Source organism: Solanum dulcamara, chromosome 8, assembly GCF_947179165.1.
Source record: "Solanum dulcamara chromosome 8, daSolDulc1.2, whole genome shotgun sequence".
In the NCBI taxonomy this organism is placed as follows: domain Eukaryota; kingdom Viridiplantae; phylum Streptophyta; class Magnoliopsida; order Solanales; family Solanaceae; genus Solanum; species Solanum dulcamara.
In genome coordinates this window covers 52025231-52050300 of record NC_077244.1, presented here as the reverse complement: position 1 = coordinate 52050300, position 25070 = coordinate 52025231, and the positions used below count along the sequence as shown (strand labels likewise).

Here is a 25070-nt window from a genome sequence, read left to right as displayed (position 1 = left end):
CCACTGAAACTTTCATATTCCATGAAGGGCATCACAGTCCGAGAACCATGGTCGTGGTGCAGGACCTGTAGGGTGGTTTGTAGAAGAGACCACCATAGAGCCCACCACAGTCTATGAATGGCTACACAGCCCGTGGTGGTGAGGCGTGGTCCTTGCCTTAGGGATCATTTTCTGAGGTCTCAGGGAGGGGTCACCATGGAGGGCATCACGGTGCGTGGTGCTCACCACGGTTCATGGTCCTTTGTCTTGGTCCCTTCCTATAGATCTGAGCTTCAAGATTACCCCCATAGTGGATCAAAACAAGGCATGGTACGTACCAAGGCTCATGATGTCCTTCCTTGGTCATCGCCTGGTGCCTGAAACTGCAAGTTTCAGTAATTTTATGTTTTGATCCTTCTTTCCTACTTTCCAAATTTTGGGGTCTTATAACTTTTCACCCTCAAATCGATGGTTAAGCTGAAACAACAATTCAAACTTTGGAGGATATATTAAGGGCATGTGTCATTGATTTTAAAGGAAGTTGAGATGAGTAATTTCCATTGATTGAGTTTGTCTATAATAAAAGTTATCACTCTAGTGTCCAAATGACTCTTTTTAAAGCTTTGTATAAGAGAAGGTGTAGATCCCCAGTGGAATGGTTTGAAGTGGGTGAGATGACATTGATTGGCCCTAAATTAGTGTTGGATGTATGGAGAAGGTGAGGCTCATAAGAGAAAGATTGAAGACAGTTCAAAGTCGCCCAAAGTCATATTCGGTCATAAGAAAAAGAGAACTTGAATTTGATTTGGATGATTGAGTCTATTTGAAGGTTTCCATTCATGAATGGTGTAATGCGGTTTGGTATGAAGGGAAAATTGAGTCCTAGATATATGGGACCCTCTAAAATATTGAAGAGTATTGGCAAGGTGACATATGAGTTAGACTTTCCATTTGAGTTGGCTATGGTTCATCTAGTGTTTTATGTGTCGATGTTGAGAAAGTTTTGGGTGATCCAAATTTTATTGTACTATTGGAAAGTATGAACGTTGAAGAGAATTTGACTTATGAGGAGGTTACGGTGGAAATCTTAGACCGACAAGTGAAGAGGATAAGAAACAAAGAGGTTGTGTCTATCAAAGTATTGTGGAGAACCCAACAAGTAGAGAGTGCTACATGGGATGCGGAAGAGGACTTGATGAAGCGATATCCGTATCTCTTTCCTCCCACCCAAGCTTAAGGTATTAGGTTTATCTTATTCAAATCGCCTAAATTCATACATTTCAATTTTTCCTATGTCTTTTATGTGCAGGCATGTTCATGAAGTTGATTTTAAGGTCATTTTTTATGTCAAAGTTTGAAAATCTCATGTTCTATTATATTCATGTTGGGTTCCTAGTCCTCTTTCCGTGTCCTTTATACGATAGTTGAATCTCATTTGAGGAAGAATGCTCCCAAAGAGGAGATATTGTAAGATTTCAGAAGTTGTAAGGATGAAACAAGGAGATTTGGAGAAACTTTCTTTATTGTGTCAGTCTACGGACTGACCTACGACTCGTAAAAGTTTCTACGGATCATAGGATGGATCTGTAGGGATGATACCGAGGAAAGTAACTTGATTAAGTTCGGAAAAAAGTTGACGAGTCAAATTGACGACTCATAGGAAGGATGACGACTCGTAGGGTGAATCGTAGAGTTGACCTCTGACTTTATGAAAATCCACAAGTTCAAGACTCCTTCTACGACTTAACAGGATGAGTCGTAGAAGAGTTTACAACTTGTAAAGGTGAGTCATAGGGAAACTTCAGAGACTCAGAGGTTTTAGGGTTTTGGAAAGTCTGCAGGACGAGTTGGGTCTAGACCCGTAAACTTTTTGACAACTCGTGGACAAGAGTTGTAGGTCCCTCCGGCCAGATTTAATGAAGGGTGTTTTCATCTTTTCTATTATCCTAGCAATGTACTTGGACAGTTTTAAGACCTAATTCAACTTTATGAACTAACCCTAAGTATTCCTAAACCTGTCATTCTCTCATTAACTCTCAAATTCACAAACCTTCTCTCCCAAGGCTCCTCTCAAAGGTCTTCTTCTTCATCAAGGAATTTGCTAGGGTTTCTTCAACATCAAGTCTCCTTTTTCAGTCTCAAGGTCAAATTCACCAAGATATGTGGGTTTTCCTCCATGGGTACTTTTCACCCATGGAATCCCAAAGTTTTATCTCCAAAAATTCTCTATGATTTCACAATTCAAAAGCCCTAACTTTATGATTATGCATTGAGTTTTCTTATTCATGATGAATTATATGATATTTTATTAAATCACATATCTAATTGATATTATTTTCTTGAATTATGTATAGGTTGAGATAAGTTGTATGCTCATGCAGGTTTTCAATCCAATTTCATGGTTTCCAATCAAATTGTCTATGTATTCAAGTTTCTATCCTAATTTCAAGTTAAGTTATGATTACAGATTTCAATTATGATCAAGATATGAATTTAATGCAAGTTATGGATAGAGGTGACTTAGGATCCTTAATTGGTGACCTAGGAACCTAATGATATGTATCATGCAAGCATGATTTGTGATGTTGAAAGGCTTTTACTCACATTGCAATTATGATATGAAAATGAGCTATTCTATGAGTTTTAAAACCTATGAACAAGTTTATGAGTATATGTCAAGTATGATTATTATGCTATGTATTTCGTGGGATTTGACTTAGCACCAAATGAGGCTTGAGGTGAGGGATCGACCTACGGGGTCCTTATATAAAGTGTCTAGTCTCATAACTATGTGCCACCGTAGGATTTGCCTTTATGGCCTAGCTAGTGGATCCACATATAGCACATGTTCATGGCCCGCCTAGCGGGGTAGAGTCTACCTTGGCAAGTAGATTCCCCTTTCTTCCGTTGTATGGAGAGACATCGGGATTCTATGTTGTAGCTCGCATGGTCTTATTGTCGGTTATGGTTCTATCCCACATATGTATACTCTCTTTATGTACTCCTTATGATTTCGCTTTGTCTTTCAAATGCTTTAAATACACTATGGCTTTCTCAAGACTTTACCTTTACATGTATATTAGTGGATCATTGCATCTCATGTTTTATGTTGCATAGCATGCCCGCATACTTAGTACATTCAAACATACTAACACATACTTTATTTCCTATATTGTATTATAATATAGGGGTCGAAGATCACGCCCATTCTTCACGTGGCTAGTTTAGTTCTTATACTCCGAAGATTGGTGATTCCTCATCTACTCGAGGACGAGTTATGAGTTTACTTCTTTCAAAAGACGTTTGTTATTTTTCATTGAGGGTGAGTTAGGGACATGTCTTAGCCCTTGCCCATATTGATTAGTAGAGGCTTGTTGGACACATTATGTAGAGTCTATGTTGTCGAAATTCTTACTTTTTATGATACATGTGTTGAGACTTTCTTATGTTGTTTCCGCTTATTTTACCTTATGCATGCTTACGATACGTCAAGAGTCTTGGTTGGAGCCCCTTCGGGGTTTTGATTGGCGTGTCACATCTAGGTCGTAGTCTGAATCGTGACAATGAGACTGGGCTAAAAAGCCTCATTCCTAAATGAGCTGAAAAAATTTAGCTCAACCCCACTTAATTCAAAGATTGGATTGGACCGACCTCACAGGCCAATTCCATTTTGCCAGCTCTAGTTGTGGAACCCAAAAAGTTGGAATCTCCATTTATGAGGTGTCAAATTTAAGGATAGAGTTAAACCAATTCCAAAACTTAAGGGTCCATTTAAGTACAAAATTATCTTTGGTAACAACCATGATTTTTTGACATGTAAAAAACCATTTGCAAAACCAAAATATAAAAATTATGTTTCCCTCTTGACTTCTTAAAGATATTTTAACTCACAGATTCAAGATTTTTGTTAAAAAGTATTCACTATATTTATGCAAAGCTAGTATAAATTATGAGTTTTGAATTTTTAAAAAAATAGCTTACTGAGTTTTGCCGAATCCATAGCTTTCTCTCCTAGATTAGACACTTGGATCTTCTCAGCTAATGCTAAAAGCTCTGATCTCTTCTTGCGGAACATATTTAAGGAGTCGGTATAAACCATTGATCTTCCTATTCTTAACAACTATTATGTTAATTACTCAGGAAATATCTTCCTCATACAAAACTAAGCAATTTAACCTCAAATCATGGCTATGCGGCCAGATGCATATCCTGCATTCATTTTTTTTTGGTATAACATCAGGTGTGCAAAAGTATTTTCAGAAGGCTCATTAGATTCAAAGCCCAAGAAAAGTGTAGAAAGAGTACGCCAAGCCTAAAAGGGGAAGGAAAATTAAAGATATTGATAATGGAAAAGTATTATAGCACAAAATAAGTAAGCATTCATAGTTGAATTTGTAGTAGTTAGTTATCACATAGGACCATCACAAGGATCTTTCCTCTCTAAATTAGCATGAAGCCTAATCCACTTCACAATAAGTTTGAACTTTGAAATCTCAATTACTCAGCCTAAAATTGTGATTGCCCCTAAGAACTAGACTTCACTGCCAAGTTCACCAGCTGGACTTCTCTGGCTATTCGTCATCAAGAGAAGCTTCAGAAAGATGCCAATCTTCCATGCAACATTGTTTCAATTCTCCGGTCCAACTTGCTAATTTCCAACTACCATGTATTTCAGTCTGTTCTTCTATGAAAAATAGAAAAAAAAGAGGTATAAATATTATCTGGACAAACTTCTTATGTCCATGCATGAATGGCAAGGTTGAAAGAACAACCCAAAATAAATATCATCATTCTCTTTTGTCCTCCTCAAGAACAACTTCTCCAAGCCCAAACACATGGTCTGCTGTAATAGATGCCTTCCTCTCCTTCCTTTCCAGTTTAGAGAGATCTCCTCCCACTATAACACCATTGCCTGTGAGGGACAGACCCTCCTCATCATCATCAAGAGCCTCTCCCGAGTATGCGTATCTGTAAAATGGCGAAGAGATGACAAATTAGAGTCTATTTTTACAGCATTGAGAGAATGACAGGATATAAAACCAAAAAAAAAGGAATAGACAGCCTTTCTAAGTTCCAGTCTTCCTTTTCTCTTGCGAAGTACAAAAGCTGTCACCACCAGAGAAATAACTTTTACAAACCTACCCGAATTCATCAAAACCAAACCTTAAATACATCGGAGAAACAAGACAGGTTTTCTATAGGCTTACCAAATCTTAGAACAGTTGGAAAGGCACAAGAACTATGTCGGAGCTTCAGATATCATTATTTGCACATGAAATTCATAATTACTTATATTGACTTGATGAAGAAGATTCAGGAGCTTTACTCATGCAAAGGATATTGCATCCAAACCTTCTTGGAAGAATTTTATGCTAATTAGTTCCTATGACCATCTGTTCGTGCATTTATTTTCAACAATATGAAACTGTCTTTCTGTTATAAAGACATAAAGCGCTTTTTTGCCATAAAAGTAAAAGATGGGAACAAGCAAAATGCTTCATTCATGTTAATATAACTTGTCACTTTAGGAGATAAATATCAAAAGAACCACTAACATCTTTCAACTCACATTGTTGTACTTGTAAAAAAACAAATTCTGCACAAACTATTTGTGCAGACAAATAGAAATGCCAAAAATTATTCTGAACAGATCCTATATTTCCACCAAACTCCACATATTGAAGTCCAAGAATTTTTGTCACTCTTGAGCACTGTCTTCCAATCCTCAATTTAGATCTCTTATAATTCATTGATAATGGACAGTGCATACCATTTTCTCCTGTAGCCCAAAGACTGACTTTGCAGCATCAAATCACAGTTAATCATGAATTTGTACCATCCTTTCCATTTATAAATGGTACTCAATAGCCATCACCAATGCACGTTTCGATCATTCTATGACTGGAAGTAGGTTTTAATCCTCATTTCTTTAGAGTAATCTTCAGACAGTAACAATAGAAGCAAGCTATACTAATCACATCGACAATAAAAGGGGTAAGGATTGTTCACCTGGTTGGGTTATTCGAAGGAGCCCAGAGAATGCATATTACCCATAAAAGCAAGTATGCTAGTAAGGTCCAGAAAGCAGGTATAATCCAGGCTCTTCGCCACAACTCACTCAACGGATCACTTGCATTAAAGTACAGCTGAATAAACAAGGAAATTAGCTTTCGTAGAGAAATCAAGAATACTTAAACCCAGTGATATGACATGAAGAGATGCAGAGTGAAACTTTTGGAGGAAATCATCAACAGCACAAGATATGACGTGCATTGTTGCATAATACAGTAAGTACTTACAGAAACTTCCAGATACAGGGAGACTTATAATATTGCGGAAAGAAAAAGGAATAGAACCATAAAAGATACCTCATAGCCAATCCAAGCAACAGAGAGAAGAACTGAAACGGCTAGAGAATTGGTAAACTTTCGGTACAGTTCAAGCTTGGCCAGACTTCTCCGAATCTAGGGTCCATATGGGCAAAAAAGGAAGCTTTCAGTTTACATACAAGGATGTGTGAGCTGTTATCCTCCCACATTGAAGAAGATCAATACCACTTTCCAGTCAAAGAAATTATAAAACAACCTAACACAGTTGACAATCATGTAAACCTTCTCTTACGTGTTAAGAAGAGTTAAAAGAATGTGATGGCCTATTATTGGTTCAGTTGTTACGGTTCTCTATGTCAACCAACCAAAGTTCAAAGGCATCAGTTACCTCCACCAAACAATAAAAAAGAGAAAAAGAGTATGATTGAAAATGCAATCTTTTCCTTTAAGCAAAGAAGAAATAGGGAAAGCATAAAATGTGACAGTACATAGATGATCAACCATCCTTTATTTATTTTATTGTTTTTCAAGGTGGTAAAACCGATCAACCATCTTATTTTTGTGATTAGTACTTTTTGACCAATCTATGATTGCCAGAATAAAGAGAAGGAAAGTTGTCATCACCTGAAGCTTCTCTAAAGTTTTGGACAATGAGGAAAATATCCAAACGATGAAACAGGAATCTAATAAAGCAACAGGTAACACCAAAAAGATTCTTGCTTTTCCAGAGAAGTCATTGATATTTCCCAAATGTTCAACCAGCTCCAAGGCTTCAGAAGCTAGAAAGTATACCACACCCAGAAGAAGTACCTTTGAGGTTATACCTCCCAGTGTGGGTCTTACAACACCATAACCCATCGATACCACTAGAAGAAGTAAACGTGAGACAGTCTTCTTGATAGCACTGAAGGTAACAGCCCACATAGTGATTCCCATTGGCCTGCTTCCTGTAGCATTAAAATTTGCATATTCAAAATACCAAAGAGCCATTTCACACATTCCAAGACCAATCACGGCAGTAATGTGATAGTGCAATTGTATTATATCCTTCCAATGTTGCACAAACCGTAAAAACCACAAGAGACCAAGAATGAGGTACGCTAGAGACATCAAACCGTAAAATGTCATTAGTGGTGCCATCTTCCCAGGTAGATAGCCTTCTGGGTTTCTCCAAACAGTTCTACCACTAATTAATGTGCCCTTGAGTTCTGGGTTGCAGAACATAAAATAGAGATAATACATTCCAGTCTTGTTGATCTGAACAGTATGGAGTACCATATTAGCCTCTTCACTGTTTCCCTCAAAGGACGTCTGAATCCGTTTTGGCCACTCAGGGTTCTCAGGATCTTGATGGATTATAACCTCTCCTACCTTGCAGGATCCATCTTTGGCAAGAGCAGGGGTGCAGCATATCGCATCAGAATTCAGATAGGAACCCCCAATTTCATTCCTGTCTTTGACCTCTAGTATTATGGCTTCAACAATTCCAGTACTCTGCTGCATCTCATTTTGCTTATTTGCAGCCTCCTTTGTTCTTCTAAAGGTGATTGACTCAAACCTGAAATCATTATGGACGGCATCCATAAGTCACTAAGATTATTCATCACATATTTTGGACATTCTATTTATGAATCACACCCCATCAATACCCAATAAATACATTAGCTAATGAAAAATAAAATTGGAAAGAACTTGGTCATGCGAGGACAAACATCAAAACATTTATTTCTAGAGAACAGATTGAATTATCTATTTAGAAATATCCAAACTTCATATGACTTACTCCACCTAGAAGTTTTTGTCAATCTTTAATCATAGAAAATTTCATCAAAACACTGTCCTGATACTAATCCTACATTTTGTAGGACTATTATGTTTCACCAGCTTTTATATGCAACAAAAACTGCAATTGATCCATAAATTGATTTCAACAACAACAACAACAACAACAAACCCAGTAAAATCTCATAGGCGGGGTACAAGGAGGATAGTGTGTACGCAAACCTTATCCCTACCTTGTGATGATAGGGTTCTTTAAGAAAAACAATTCCATGGAGAACATTTACCCCCACCAAATGCTTAAAAAACATAAACTTTATGTATTCCACTCTTTGCATTTTCTCTTCATTACTTCCTGTTGTTTTCTTTGCCTCGGTTATCGTATTATATTATTGATACTAGTGCTCTCATCTACATTATTGTCGACATGACTTTCTTCACTATTGTACTTTTACATTCTTAATTTTGATATGATTTACTTAACTGGGGATTTATCGATAACAACCTCTCTGCCCTTCACAAGGCAGGGTTAAGTCTTCTACACATCGGCCTCCTCAAATCCCACATGTGAAATACACTGCATATGTTATCTCACCACTACCATCCTTCTTTTTTTTTCTTCTAATTTTTCTGGCACACTAAAAGTCTGGTTGGACATAATTCCGTAAAATAAATTTATCTACCTAACTCCTTCACGTTTGTAAAATCACATTCAAAAACCACCACCCATGTTGTCAATACCCTTTTCCAATCTTGACAAAACAAATAAGAATCACATTGTTTCCTAGCCATCTTTGATTTAGGATCACAGCGACATCTACAACTCACAAGAGTAAAATAATTTCTTCAAATTTCATCAAAAAGCTCAGAAACAATTCACCAAACACCAGAATACCTTTAAAGTTCTAGAAAAAATAGAGAGACATATCAATATAGAATTGGAAAAACAAAAAGGGTGATTGGATTTTGGTACCTGATGAAGGACTTGCCATTAATGGGTTTATTGTTATTGTTATTACTATCATCAGAAACGAGAAGGGGGGAATCTTGGAGCTTAGAAGCATAAAGACCTTCACTTCCACCATGGAAGAAAAATGAATTGAAACGAGGAATGAAAGCTTCATCTTTGTACTCATGGATCGACCCATTTACTCCCATTACCCAACTGCTCACAAACAGTAGTCCTTCAATTACATACATTAGATCACATTTACCATTTCTGTATCTCATCTTCCTTTGGCTCAGTGGATGTATAATTTGTACGATGAATGTCAAAAGGTGGGTTGCGTGAAAATGAATTCAAAGGAGAAGAATGAAAAAAGAGAGAGGATGAAGAAAAAGTGGTTTTGTCAAGCTAAATGAAAAAGAGATTAGCTTGTTAGTACTAGTTAAAGTATGCTACTAATTGCTTATTAAAATCTGAGGGCCCATGTGTTATATACATTCTAATTGTTGCCCCCTACAAAGCTTTTGTTGTTAAAAAAATAGATAAAGTGAAAGTCATGAGACTCACTTTTACTAAAATGAATAGTAAAATTATCGTAGAATCATTCATTTTGCACTGTAACACTCATTTTTTTCTTTAGCTTTGCGTAAAGTTATTTTTTTCTCCGAGGAAAAGATACACTTAATTCTCTTAATTCTCTCTTTCTCTTACTATCTTTTATTTTTATTAATTTGCAAAGTTAGTTTATTTTATAACGCACGAAATTCTAATTTTCTCCAGACAAATTAACTTTTATATCAAGTATATCTACTGAAGAAATTTAATTTTAGTTATCTTTGTTATTTCTAAATTAATTTTTATCTCAGTTTTTATCATGTCAAATTTATCAAAACTTGAGTCTGTGACACTTGACATTATCAAAAAAAATTATTTGTCATGGATCCTTGATGCTGAAATTCACCTTGACGCTAAATGTCTTGGTGATACTATTAAACAAGAAAATAAAGCATCTATATTTAACTGTGAAAGATCCTCTTGAATTATGGACTAATTTTTCTCCGTCATCATATTAATGAAGGATTAAAACTGAATATTTAACTGTGAAAGATCCTCTTGAATTATGGACTAATGTGAAGGATCAATATCACCACCTAAAACTTACGGTGTTACCAAAAGCTCGATATGACTGGATACACTTTCGATTTCAAGATTTTAAAAATGTGACAGAGTATAATTCTGTGTAACACCCCCCAAAATTTTCCCTAAGATTTGAACCTTTCTTGTATTCGTGTAGGGTCGAAGACAATTATTGTGAAGCGTGTGCATGAGTTAGGATGAGTTCCTAAGTAATTAAAGAGTGTTAGAGATGATGTGGGGTCATAAGGGATCCTTAGAACCAAGCTAAGTCCAAAAAAATTCGTCTTGGGTAAGTTGTCGAAGGAGTTTGTATAAGGATCGACTTATAACGACCATATCGTTTGAAATATGATGAACTGGATGGACCACGACCTACCAAATTAAAGTTCGTCGAGTCTTCTTTCCAACGCCACCAAGAATGTAATTTTTGGAGTTCGAAGTCAAAAGATATGACGATCCTAAGACGAACTAGCTCTACAGGAATTTTAGGCCTGGGTTGCAACTGCTAGGGTTATGGCCTTGGAGCCGCAAGGGCGCGATGCGCCACTATCGCGCCAGGAACATACCTCAGTAGTTTGGTCCCTGGCGCGACGCGCCACTATTGGGTAGCAGGGTTTTTCAAGCCTATTTTCCAGAACCCAGAAAACTTGGGCTTGGCGCTGTAAGGGCGCGACGCGCCACTATCGCGACAAGAACACGCCTCAGTAGTTTGGTCTTTGGCGCGGTGCGCCACTAACGGGTGTGCAGGTTTTAGGCGTAATCGACCTGGCACTACAATGGCGCGATGCGCCACTATCGCGCCAGGAGCGTTTTAGCCTATTTGTTTTAGAACTTTGAGAAGGGGCAATTTGGAATTTTTCCCAAATTATATATGTATCCTCCTTGAGCATTTGGGGACATATTTTTTAGCCCCACTCTCTCTCTAAAAAACCCTAGAAATCCTTCTCTCTTCTTCATCTTCTCCATTTCTAACAAAGATTTGTTCCAAGAGCTTCAAGATTCAAGTTGCGATTGAAGACCCAACAACAAGGTTTCTTCAAGAAGCTATTCTAAGGTATGTAAGGCTATCTAAAACATGGGTTGAGTCCACCCATGTGCCCTATACCTTCTTTGAGGATAAATGCCCATAGAAATGGAGTTTCTTGCTAGGGTTGTGTTCAAATGAGTTTTGTTGTCTATTAGAGTGATTCTTGCTATGTTGATGAGGTGTAGTCAAGAACTTCCAAAAAGAGTCTTTGTGTGAGTATGAGTTGATGAAGATGAGTTGTTAAATATGTTTTATTGATTTTCTTAGCTATGTGGATTATGATAAATGATGTTATTTTCTTAAAAATGATGCTTATCTTGAATTGTTGATTTAAAGCCTTGGAGTTGTGATGAGTTTCAAAGATTGATTAAATGGATAGAGGAAATGATTGGTTATGTTTACATGTTGCTATAAATGTGCCTTTAAATTTCTCTTGAAAGATATGATTTAGAGATGATTGATTGTGCTAGAGTGGATGAATTGACAAGGTTTAAATGAGACTTGTCGATATGATTTGATTGAGTCGATTGGATGGAATTTTATGAGCATTGAGTCTTAGGAGGAGTATCGAGCACCGAATTGGGTAAGAGTAAAGTCCTTACTCGAACCCAAAAAACTACGTCGCCAAATGTAGGAGGGGATGGAACCGTTAAAGTCGGATGCTTCCCATGGGATCGAACCATTAAAGTCGGATGTTTCCCATTTTATTATCCTGACATTATAGAACTTGGTTGGATTGGATTCATGATTGGTTGATCATTCATACCCTGGCAAGGTATGGATGGACGTGGCAACAACGTTGGATTGTTATACTATCACTCGCTCATATGGTGATAGTTGTCGGTTAGGAAAACTCCTAATTAAATGGATTGTGCTTGATATGGTTGGCTTGATTGTGACTGTAGATGATTTGAGTCAAATTATAAAACATTGCATAGTTTAATTTGCATATTTATTGAGTGAGTCCATTGAGTTTGATTGTTGAGTTGATGGTAGGTGATCGGATTGGATTGGATACGTGATTGGATTGGATACGTAATTGGATTGGATGGGATCGAATTGTAAATGATTTGATTGAACTGTATTGTACATGATTGGATTGGATTGTATGGTATATGATTGGTCTTTGTCTAAAAATGTATTCTTACTTTAGACTTTGATTGAGTCTCTCTTATCTTTCTGATTCGGAGATATTTGAACCAACGTTGTTCTTCCTTGAGGTATGTTTCATTCTGCCATATTACATACTCATACATTCCATGTACTGACGTCTATTTGGACCTGCATCGTTTCATGATGCAGAGACAGGTTTAAGAGATCATCAATAGGAGCACCATTGGGGATCTGTTCGTATTCAGCGTATTGGTGAGTCCTCCCCTACATTCGGAGGACACTGCTTATGTTATTCTTGCGTCGAATTATCCCTTTTCATTTGATTTGAGGTAGCCATGAACATGTCATTGGCACCAATTAGATAGTAGTGATAGAGGCTTCATAGACTAGATAGTGATGGGTCGATTGAGTATTTTATTTCCTTGAATTTATTCTTGTCAAACTATTTTAATGACAAAGATTGAAGTTTGATTTGTTGGCCCATGGCCTTTATTCTTTGGGTTAGATTGATGTTTTGAGTTGCCCACTGAATATTCTCTTTATTTTTTTTGTCTTTCGCTGATTGAATGAATGAACGGATGTGTGATCAGGCTATGTGGTTTGCTTGGGAGCCAGAAATTGTTTCTGGGTGCCGGTTACGTCTAGGGTACCCTCCCCGGACGTGACATTCTGTTATTCACAAGGTGAGTTCCATATTAAAATTATGTGGAGATATTATCGCTGATGATGATGATGATGACTTATTTGAGAAAACGCTTTTCACTTTTCACTCTTCAAATGTGTTTCTACAACAATAATATCATGAAAAGGAATTTAAGAAATATTCTGAATTAATTAATGCCTACTTGTGGCCGAACAGAATAATACTCTGCTAATGAAAAATCATAAAATCTGTCTCACTAGGTCTGCTCCATTCGCTGAAGCGAATGTTGTAGCAGCACATAATGAGTCTGAATCAAGACAAAATAATTATCGCGGCCACGATCGTGGTGATGGACGTGGGAATCAATGTATGTGGGGAGTGATCCATGGGTTCCTTTCACCAATGGAGTCCCAAGGTTTTTACTCAAAATCTCATAAATTTCAATTGGTTTGTAACCCCAGTTTTGATAAATCATGTTGGGCTATTTCAATTACGTATTTAAGTATTATTAATGATCATTATAGGTATGTTTCTATATTAATTGCATTATTTCAAGATGAATTGTGAATTCCCATGCATGAAGCTATTTTCAATGATGACTTACACAAATTATGATCATGAAGTTCAATGATTATGCATTTGGTTTTCTTATTTATGATAAATTCTACGATATTTGACTAGATCACGTATCTAATTGATAATATATTCATGACTTATATGTGGGTTGATATAAGTATTGTGATCATGCATATTTTCAATCCCTCTTATAGTTTTGAATCAAATTGACTATGTATTCAAGTTTTACCCTAATTTTCAAGTATGAATTATGATTATGTATTTTGATTATGATTAAATCATGAATTGTATGCAAATCACAGAAAAGGTAAATTAGGGCCCTATGTGGTGACCAAAAAATATAATATCATTTATTTTACAAGTATGATTTGTAATGTGGAAGGAAAGAGTTCAAAATTTATACAAACCTAAAAAATTTCTAAGTTTAACTTCAAAAGTCCTAAAGCTCAACTTCATGACTTTGAATATCTAACTCTAATTAGCTTAATTTGTTCAAAAGGAATACAATTCAATATGATTGCTAAAGTAACAAAAAATTCAAGTTCAAAGTTTTAAGTTCAAGTTCGAAATTCAAGTTCTAAATTCAAGTATCCTAAAATTCAAGTATCTAAATTATTCTAATTATAAGTTCTAAGTCCTAAAATTCAAGCCTCTAAGTTCCAATATTTTTTCTAAGTTTCAAACTTCAAAACTTCCTAAGCCACAATCCAATATACAAACAAACTACAACAAACTAAACGGAATAAACTAATTTACTAACTAACATATCACAAATTACTATCCAATTTATAATCTAATTCAAAAATCTCAAATCTAACTTAAAGCCTAAAATCAAAACTATAACTACATTCACTAATTTTACAATCCAATATACAAATAAACTACAACAAACTAAATGGAATAAACTAACTAACAAATCACAAATTACAATCCAATTTTCAATCTAATTCAACAACCCCAAATCTAACTTAAGCCCTAAAATCAAAACTATAACTACATTCACTAATTTTACAATCCAATATACAAATAAACTACAACAAACTAAATAGAATAAACTAATTAACTAACTAACAAATCACAAATAATAAAAAATTAAAATTTTTATAAACTTTGAACCCTAACCTCTTAAAGAGGAATAAACAATCTACAAGCTTCCATTGGACGACAACGATGCACAGGCGGAGGCGGAGGCGGAGGCGGAGGACTGGCGGGTGACGGCGACGAGGGTCGGGGGACGGCGGGGGACAAGGGACGACCACGGGGGTGGCTGGGCGGCAATTTTGTAGAGAGAAGGGAGAGAGAAGAGAGAGTTTAGAGAGAGGGTGAAAGTTTAAAATGCGATTTGGTCTCCCAGATATTTTTTAAAAAGCGACAGACTGCGTCGCTAAGTCCGTCGCTGTTTTAAAAATGTTTGATCATGATTTTGACCAAAAAGCGACGGACAATGCAACCCTGTCCGTCGCTTATTTAAATTGATCTAATTATTTTGACCAAAAGCGACGGACAAACCTACGCCATCCCTTGATTTTTTTTTAAAAATAATAATAATGCAACAACCCCTAAAATGTTGTATGTCGGTATTTCAATTTTCTAAGAAAATAATACAGCCTCTGTATTTTGGGCATAACTTTTCATAGGTTGGTCCAAATTAGGTGATTCAAATTTCTGGGTAATCACAACATCCTTACCTACAACTTTCATTAAGAACATAACTACAAATTCGGAGTATAAGTAGGTCAAATAAATTAATCTTTGCAAGATATAGTGCTGTGACGGAATTGAGTGTTGATAGAAGAAAATTCATATCTCACTGTAGGTTGCTCCAAATTGGTTGATTCTTGAACGATATGAAACTAGACTTCCATATCTACAATTCTTATGAATACACCAAATCCTAATAAGGAATTTATCTTATTCAAATGCAGCTTCGAAAACGAGTATTCTGTTAAAAAGAACTCATCTTACCTACCATGGAAACATCTAGATGCATTTGACATCATGCATGACATAAATTGTCCTCCATTTAACATCATCCATGACATCAATATATTCCATTAAATTTTCAGATTTTTCTTTATAATTATTTTATTTATTGTTAGGTCCCTCTTTCCCACCTATAAATACCCACCTTATTTCCTCATTTTATTCATCAAGCTTTCTTAAGCATTTCTTCTCTCTATATACTTCTTCTCAAATATAGTTTTAGTTTTAGTAGTATAAAAATACTACTCCGGTGATTCTTATACTCCGGGTAGTACACAAAACGCTCCGGCGAGAAGAAAAGGCTAGGGATCCAAGAGTGTTCCAATTCAGAGTAAACCTTCGGATTTAAGGTATGTAAGGCTTTCATAGCATCAGATTGAGTTCGTCCATGCGCCCAATATTTAAATTCATTAAAATTGAGTTATAGTTGAGTTTTATCCAAATCTTGAATTCTAAATGAATTAATTCTTCTTCTATTGAGTTAGATATATTTATGCATTAATATTATTATTATTGTTATCTCTCATATTATTGGAATTATTGTTCATGGCTACTTTCCCATGAATCCTAATTGATTTGATGTTCATGAATATTTTTACACATGTTTTGAGTAAAGATGTTGGCTTTTTATTATTTTTATTGATAAAAAGAGAGTTATGTGAATTAATACTATATATGTATTTTATTGAGTTTTGAAAGAGCAAAAGAGTTGAATTTGAATGAATTTGAGAAAATGATATTTTGAGCAAGATGTTTTGATGAGATGAAAATGATATTTTTGGAAATATAATGATTGATGAACATGAAATGAGATGAGTTTGATGATTTAAATTAAAGTCCAATGAGACTAGATGATGAGTTTAATATGAGCACATATTTTGGGAGTAGTATTGAGCACCGAGTTGGGTAAGAGTTTAATTTACTCAAACTCCAGAACTACGTAGCCAGCGTAGGATGGAGGCTATGCCTCTTAAGTCCCAAAAAGAGGACTTTGATGAATGGATCCAAGATGGTGATGTCCTTTACCCTGGCAAGGTATTGGATGGATGTGGCAACGACATCGCTTCGTTGTATCATCGCTAGCTCATAAGTGATGGTTGTCGGTTAGAGAAACTCCCAACTGAGTAAACATTGCTTATTACTATTATTTTTATTATTATATTTTAAACTTGCATTACATATTCATGTTGAGATGATGTTGAGTTCTGAGCTGAGTTTTCTTGAGAGGAGTTTCTTGATATCTGTCCTTACCTTCCTGCCATTTTACATACTCGTACATTCCACGTACTGACGTCATTCGACCTGCATCGTTTTATGATGCAGATACAGGTGTTAGAGATCCTCAACAGGCGCATCGTTGAAGATCATTTCTTTTCAGCTATTTGGTGAGTCCTTCTTGTATTCGAAGGAACTCCTTATCCTTTTATTATTGTTGAGTGTGATGTTTCTTTTGAGGTAGCCATGGACATGTCATTGGCACCATCTAAGAGTATTAGAGGCTTCATAGACAGAGTCTAATGATGTAATCGGAGTAGTTCTCCTTAGAAACTACTTCTTATAAAAATTATCTATTTTTCCTTTGATTATGACTAGCCCACATTAGTATTCTTAAGTCTTCCGCTGATGAATAAATAAGAAATGAGACCAAGTGGTTCTCTCGGAAGCCAGAAATGGTTTCTGAGTGCCGGCCACGCCTAGGGTACCTTCTCGGGGCGTGACAAACTTGGTATCAGAGCCCAGAGTTCAAGAGTCCTAGGGTGTCTATGAAGCCGTGTCTAGTAGAGTCTTGTTTATGGGTGTGTCGTGCACCACACTTATAATCAGGAACCTATAGGACATTAGGAATTATTTCACTTCTTTCATAATCTGAGTTCGTGCGATAGAGTTTAACTCTATAAAAGCTTTCTTTCTAATTCGTACGTTTACACGTTTTAGACATGCCTCCTAAACGTTCAGCTAGTCAGAGAAACGCTGCCAGTACTGAGGTTCCACAGTCAGTAATGCCTCCACGGAGAACTAGGGGCCGACCTGCAAGGTCTACTGAGGTACCCCAAGTACCTACTGTTCAGACCACTCCTACTTCTGAGGAAGATTTTCGAGGAGCGATTGCTATGCTCACCCAGTTGGTGGCTGCTCGAAATAGTAGCCAAAGTTCACCAACTCCTAGATCTAGTTATCAAGAGTCGTCTACTGCCATGAGGATCAGAGATTTTCTGAGAATGAATCCACCGGTCTTCACGGGTTCTAACGTTAATGAAGACCCCCAAAATTTCATTGATGAGATGTGGAAGATACTAAAAGCGATGCATGCTACAGAGATCGAGGGGGTTGAGTTGGTGTCTTATCAACTCAAGGATGTGGCAAATGTCTGGTATAACCAGTGGGAAGAAAGTAGAGGTGAGGATGCAGAGCCTGCTCTTTGGGATGAGTTTGAAAGAGCATTTCTTGATAACTTCTTTCCCCAAGAGCTACGTGAAGCAAAAATTGAGGAGTTTGTGAACCTCAAGCAAGAGAGTATGACTGTGAAAGAGTATAGTTTGAAGTTTATTCAATTGTTCAAATATGCCCCAGAAATGATTCCTCATATGAGGTCTAAGATGAGGAAGTTTGTCTCTGGCCTAGGAAAACATGTAAAGAAAGAATGTAAGGCAATGCTAATGATTTCTGACATGGATTTTTCTAGATTGATGGTGTATGCTCAGCAGGTTGAGGATGACAAGAAAAAGGACCGAGAAGAACACCTAAGCAAGAAGGCTAAGTCTGCTGGGCATGAGAATGAGCAGAAGCAAGGGAAGGGTAACAATTCTTTCTTTCAGAAAAGGTCTTCCAATTATGCACCTTCCCCAACAAATGCTTTTACACCTAATACTAGGTATGATCAGAGATCGCTAAGTCACCAAAACTTTCGATCTCAAGGTTCTCAGTCCCAATTAAGTATGGCTCAAGGTTCTAGAGGAAAACCACCATGTGCTAGATGTGGGAGGCTCCATTTGGGAGAGTGTCGTGTGGGCACCAATGCTTGCTACGGATGTGGAAAGATAGGTCACTTCCAGAATGAGTGTCCTTCAAAGAGGCAGGGAGATGGAAGTAGTAGAGCTCAGTTTTCTTCTGCAGCTCCACAAAATAGAGGTAATCATAGAGGTGCAGCTTCAAGTGCAGGTGGGGGAACCAACCTTCTGTATGCTATGGGTAGTCGCCAAGACCAAGAAAATGCACCCGATGTTGTTACTGGTATGCTCCGAGTCCTTTCTTTTGATGTGTATGCATTACTTGATCCGGGTGCTACATTATCTTTTGTGACTCCTTACTTGGCTAGTAAATTTGAGATCCTTCCTGAGTGTCTTCTTGAGCCTTTCAGCGTGTCTACTCCTGTTGGTGAGTCTATCTTAGCTGAGAGGGTCTATAGAAATTGTACTGTATCAATCTATCATAGGGATACCATGGCTGACTTAGTTGAGTTGGACATGGTTGATTTTGATGTGATTCTTGGCATGGACTGGCTTTATTCTTGTTATGCTACTGTTGATTGTAGGACCCGAATTGTCAAGTTTCAATTTCCAAATGAGCCTATCTTAGAGTGGAAGGGGAATTCTGTAGTGCCTAGGGGTAAATTTATTTCCTACCTTAAGGCCAGAAAATTAATCTCTAAGGGATGTATATATCATATAGTCCGAGTCAAAAATATTAATGATCAGACTCCATCTCTTGAGTCAGTTCCCATTGTGAATGAGTTTCCTGAAGTCTTTCCTGAAGATCTACCCGGAATCCCTCCTGATAGAGAGATAGACTTTGGTATTGATGTCCTTCCTGATACACAACCTATCTCTATTCCTCCTTATAGGATGGCTCCTGCTGAGTTGAAAGAGTTGAAAGAACAACTGAAAGACCTCCTAGATAAGGGGTTTATTAGGCCAAGTGTCTCACCCTGGGGCGCTCCTGTCCTATTCGTGCGAAAGAAAAATAGGTCCCTTAGAATGTGCATTGATTACCGACAACTAAACAAGGTCACCATTAAAAACAAGTACCCTCTCCCCAGAATAGATGATTTATTTGACCAACTTCAGGGTGCCACATGCTTCTCTAAGATAGACCTCAGATCAGGCTATCACCAGTTGAAAGTGAGAGAATGTGACATCCCGAAGACGGCTTTTCGAACCCGCTATGGTCATTTTGAGTTTCTTGTTATGTCCTTTGGATTGACAAATGCTCCAGCAGCTTTTATGGACCTCATGAACCGAGTATTCAAGCCATACCTAGATACGTTTGTAATTGTCTTCATCGATGATATTTTGGTCTACTCTAGAAGTAAGAGTGAGCATGCTAATCACCTTAGGATTGTCCTTCAAACTCTTAAGGAGGAGGAGTTGTATGCTAAGTTTTCAAAGTGTGAGTTTTGGCTTGAGTGTGTAGCATTCCTAGGTCATATTATATCTGGGGATGGAATCCAAGTTGATACTCAAAAGATTGAGGCAGTTAAGAACTGGCCCCGACCCACCTCTCCAACCGACATAAGGAGTTTCTTAGGTTTGGCTGGTTACTACAGGAGGTTTGTTGAGGGATTTTCATCCCTATCCTCACCATTGACTAAGCTGACTCAGAAGAAGGCTAAGTTTCAATGGTCTGATGCTTGTGAGAAAAGTTTTCAAGAGTTGAAAGCTAGATTGACTACTGCTCCAGTACTATCCCTACCTGATGGAACGGATGGTTTTGTAATCTATTGTGATGCTTCAAGAGTTGGGTTGGGATGTGTATTGATGCAGAAAGGTAAGGTCATTGCCTATGCCTCCAGGCAGCTTAAGACTCATGAGAGGAACTACCCCACTCATGACCTTGAGTTGGCAGCTGTGGTATTTGCTCTTAAGATTTGGCGTCACTATCTTTATGGTGTACATGTGGATGTGTTCACAGACCATAAGAGCTTACAGTATGTATTCAGCCAGAAGGAGCTGAATTTGAGGCAAAGGAGATGGCTAGAGTTGCTCAAGGATTATGACATGAGCATTCTCTACCACCCAGGTAAAGCAAATGTAGTTGCTGATGCTCTTAGCAGGTTATCTATGGGGAGTACAACTCATGTGGAAGAGGAAAAGAAGGAGTTGGCAAAGGAAGTGCATAGACTTGCGCGTTTGGGAGTTCAACTTATTGACTCTAGTGAGGGTGGTACAATAGTACGAAATGGAGCTGAATCATCTCTAGTTGCAGAGGTGAAAGAAAAGCAAGATCAGGATCCCATTCTTCTTCAACTGAAGGATGAGGTTCACAAGCAGAAGGTAATGGTTTTTACCAAAGGGGGAGATGGAGTGTTGAGATATCAAGAAAGATTATGTGTTCCAAGTGTTGATAGTATTAGGGAGGGAATCATGAAAGAAGCCCACAATTCTAAGTATTCCATCCATCCAGGTTCAACAAAGATGTATCATGACTTGAGAGAAGTATACTGGTGGAGTCGAATGAAGAGAGATATAGCAGAGTTTGTGTCCAAGTGCCCTAATTGCCAACAAGTTAAAGTTGAGCACCAAAGGCCTTGTGGAGTGGCTCAAAATATAGAGATCCCAGAATGGAAGTGGGAAATGATCAATATGGACTTCATTACCGGTTTACCACAAACCCGCAAACAACATGACTCTATTTGGGTGATTGTGGATAGGATGACTAAATCGGCCCATTTCTTGCCGGTTAAGACTACGAACACTGCAGAGGATTATGCCAAACTGTATCTTAGAGAGATTGTTAGACTGCATGGAGTTCCTTTGTCTATCATCTCTGATAGGGGAGCTCAATTTACTGCTCAGTTTTGGAAGTCATTTCAGAAGGGCTTGGGTTCAAGAGTGAACCTTAGTACTGCTTTTCATCCGCAAATAGATGGCCAGGCAGAGCGTACGATACAGACTTTGGAGGATATGTTAAGAGCCTGTGTCATTGACTTCAAAGGTAATTGGGATGATCATTTACCTCTTATTGAGTTTGCATACAATAATAGTTTCCATTCGAGTATTCAAATAGCTCCTTATGAAGCTCTGTATGGGAGGAGATGTAGATCACCAATTGGTTGGTTTGAAGTTGGTGAAGCTGAGTTGATTGGACCAGACTTGGTTCACCAAGCTATGGAGAAGGTGAAAACCATACAAGAGAGGTTGAGGACTGCTCAAAGTCGCCAAAAATCCTACACTGATGTTAGAAGAAGAGATTTGGAGTTCGAAGTGTACGATTGGGTATACTTGAAAGTTTCACCCATGAAGGGTGTGATGAGATTTGGAAAGAAAGGGAAGCTTAGTCCCCGCTACATTGGTCCTTATCAGATTATGAGGAGGGTAGGTAACGTAGCCTATGAATTGGAGTTGCCTCCAGAATTAGATGCTATTCATCCCGTATTTCACATCTCTATGCTTAAGAAGTGTTTGGGAGATCCTTCACTTGTTGTCCCAGCTGAGAGCATTGGGGTGAAAGAGAGTTTGAGTTATGAAGAGATTCCAGTTCAAATTCTTGATCGTCAGGTTCGCAAATTAAGAACTAAGGAAGTGACATCTGTCAAAGTCCTATGGCGAAATCAATTTGTTGAAGAGGCTACATGGGAAGCTGAAGAAGATATGAAGGCTCACTATCCTCATCTATTTATGCCTTCTGATGACGATATTCAAGGTAATATTCCTTACTTCTACCTTTGAGTCGATGTTTATTCTTGAGTTTGAGTCATTGACCATTTGAGTATCGGAGTTGATGTATTGATGATATTCATTCTTTATGTCTCCTATTTTCATCTTCATTCGAGGACGAATGATCCCAAGGGGGAGATATTGTAACAACCCCTAAAATGTTGTATGTCGGTATTTCAATTTTCTACGAAAATAATACAGCCTCTGTATTTTGGGCATAACTTTTCATAGGTTGGTCCAAATTAGGTGATTCAAATTTTTGGGTAATCATAACATCCTTACCTACAACTTTCATGAAGAACATAACTACAAATTCGGAGTATAAGTAGGTCAAATAAATTAATCTTTGCAAGATATAGTGCTGTGACGGAATTGAGTGTTGATAGAAGAAAATTCATATCTCACTGTAGGTTGCTCCAAATTGGTTGATTCTTGAACGATATGAAACTAGACTTCCATATCTACAATTCTTATGAATACACCAAATCCTAATAAGGAATTTATCTTATTCAAACGCAGCTTCGAAAACGAGTATTCTGTTAAAAAGAACTCATCTTACCTACCATGGAAACATCTAGATGCATTTGACATCATGCATGACATAAATTGTCCTCCATTTAACATCATCCATGACATCAATATATTCCATTAAATTTTCAGATTTTTCTTTATAATTATTTTATTTATTGTTAGGGCCCTCTTTCCCACCTATAAATACCCATCTTATTTCCTCATTTTATTCATCAAACTTTCTTAAGCATTTCTTCTCTCTATATACTTCTTCTCAAATATAGTTTTAGTTTTAGTAGTATAAAAATACTACTCCGATGATTCTTATACTCCGGGTAGTATACAAAACGCTCCAGCGAGAAGAAAAGGCTAGGGATCCAAGAGTGTTCCAATTCGGAGTAAACCTTCGGATTTAAGGTATGTAAGGCTTTCATAGCATCGGATTGAGTTCGTCCATGCGCCCAATATTTAAATTCATTAAAATTGAGTTATAGTTGAGTTTTATCCAAATCTTGAATTCTAAATGAATTAATTCTTCTTCTATTGAGTTAGATATATTTATGCATTAATATTATTATTATTGTTATCTCTCATATTATTGGAATTATTGTTCATGGCTACTTTCCCATGAATCCTAATTGATTTGATGTTCATGAATATTTTTACACATGTTTTGAGTAAAGATGTTGGCTTTTTATTATTTTTATTGATAAAAAGAGAGTTATGTGAATTAATACTATATATGTATTTTATTGAGTTTTGAAAGAGCAAAAGAGTTGAATTTGAATGAATTTGAGAAAATGATATTTTGAGCAAGATGTTTTGATGAGATGAAAATGATGTTTTTGGAAATATAATGATTGATGAACATGAAATGAGATGAGTTTGATGATTTAAATTAAAGTCCAATGAGACTAGATGATGAGTTTAATATGAGCACATATTTTGGGAGTAGTATTGAGCACCGAGTTGGGTAAGAGTTTAATTTACTCAAACTCCAGAACTACGTAGCCAGCGTAGGATGGAGGCTATGCCTCTTAAGTCCCAAAAAGAGGACTTTGATGAATGGATCCAAGATGGTGATGTCCTTTACCCTGGCAAGGTATTGGATGGATGTGGCAACGACATCGCTTCGTTGTATCATCGCTAGCTCATAAGTGATGGTTGTCGGTTAGAGAAACTCCCAACTGAGTAAACATTGCTTATTACTATTATTTTTATTATTATATTTTAAACTTGCATTACATATTCATGTTGAGATGATGTTGAGTTCTGAGCTGAGTTTTCTTGAGAGGAGTTTCTTGATATCTGTCCTTACCTTCCTGCCATTTTACATACTCGTACATTCCACGTACTGACGTCATTCGACCTGCATCATTTTATGATGCAGATACAGGTGTTAGAGATCCTCAACAGGCGCATCGTTGAAGATCATTTCTTTTCAGCTATTTGGTGAGTCCTTCTTGTATTCGAAGGAACTCCTTATCCTTTTATTATTGTTGAGTGTGATGTTTCTTTTGAGGTAGCCATGGACATGTCATTGGCACCATCTAAGAGTATTAGAGGCTTCATAGACAGAGTCTAATGATGTAATCGGAGTAGTTCTCCTTAGAAACTACTTCTTATAAAAATTATCTATTTTTCCTTTGATTATGACTAGCCCACATTAGTATTCTTAAGTCTTCCGCTGATGAATAAATAAGAAATGAGACCAAGTGGTTCTCTCGGAAGCCAGAAATGGTTTCTGAGTGCCGGCCACGCCTAGGGTACCCTCTCGGGGCGTGACAAATAATAAATAAAATCCAAATATAAACGACGGATGGCGTCGTTAATAATTAATATATAAATAAATATTTTAATTTAAAAGCGACGGACGATGTCCTAAATATTATAATATATATATATATATATATATATATATATATATATATATATATATATATATATATATATATATATATATATATATATATATATATATATATATATAATCCGCCAAAATAAGTGATGAACTTCGAGTCTCTATCCGTCGCTTTTAAAAAATTAACAAAAGCAATTGACAACATCACAATTTACGTGACATTTATTAGACGATGCTGTCCGTCGCTATTGTTGCTGTTGTTTTTTTGCCCCTATTTTAGTAGTGGTATCAAAACCGAAAAATAATTGAGACGATTATGATGATTTTGAAAAGTTTAATCTTGATTATATATGAAAAATTTAAATAATTTAATTTTTAAAAAAGAATCGACCATCATTAACACCCAAGTGCATCAAGGTGAATGAAAACGCAAGTTGCGACGATTAATTGCTCCTCCTTAGGCTCTTGATGCATTTGAAATTTGTCGTAGTAAATTAACCATGAAAAGAGAAATGGGATTATGGAACTTTCACT

General features: G+C 36.9%; 1 protein-coding gene across 1 annotated transcript; it reads right to left on the bottom strand.

Annotated features, from left to right (window-relative positions):
- Window positions 1–4309: 4309 nt before the first annotated feature.
- LOC129899656 (uncharacterized) lies at window positions 4310–9475 on the bottom strand. The gene is made up of 5 exons (XM_055974672.1): window positions 9061–9475; window positions 6933–7866; window positions 6348–6443; window positions 5989–6125; window positions 4310–4947 (listed from the first exon to the last, which is right to left on the bottom strand). The coding sequence occupies exons 1-5, from the start codon at window positions 9315–9317 to the stop codon at window positions 4767–4769; spliced, it is 1605 nt and encodes a 534-aa protein (XP_055830647.1). The 5' UTR covers window positions 9318–9475; the 3' UTR covers window positions 4310–4766.
- Window positions 9476–25070: the final 15595 nt, after the last annotated feature.

What these genes read in the sequence shown, in the direction of transcription:
- LOC129899656 (XM_055974672.1), bottom strand. Translation starts at nt 9,317, where the DNA reads ATGAGATACAGAAATGGTAAATGTGATCTAATGTATGTAATTGAAGGA. An exon ending in TTGCTTGGATTGGCTATGAG is followed by an intron (nt 6,126 to 6,347) that starts GTATCTTTTATG and finishes TTGTTTATTCAG; the next exon opens with CTGTACTTTAATGCAAGTGA. An exon ending in CCTTCGAATAACCCAACCAG is followed by an intron (nt 4,948 to 5,988) that starts GTGAACAATCCT and finishes GCCATTTTACAG; the next exon opens with ATACGCATACTCGGGAGAGG.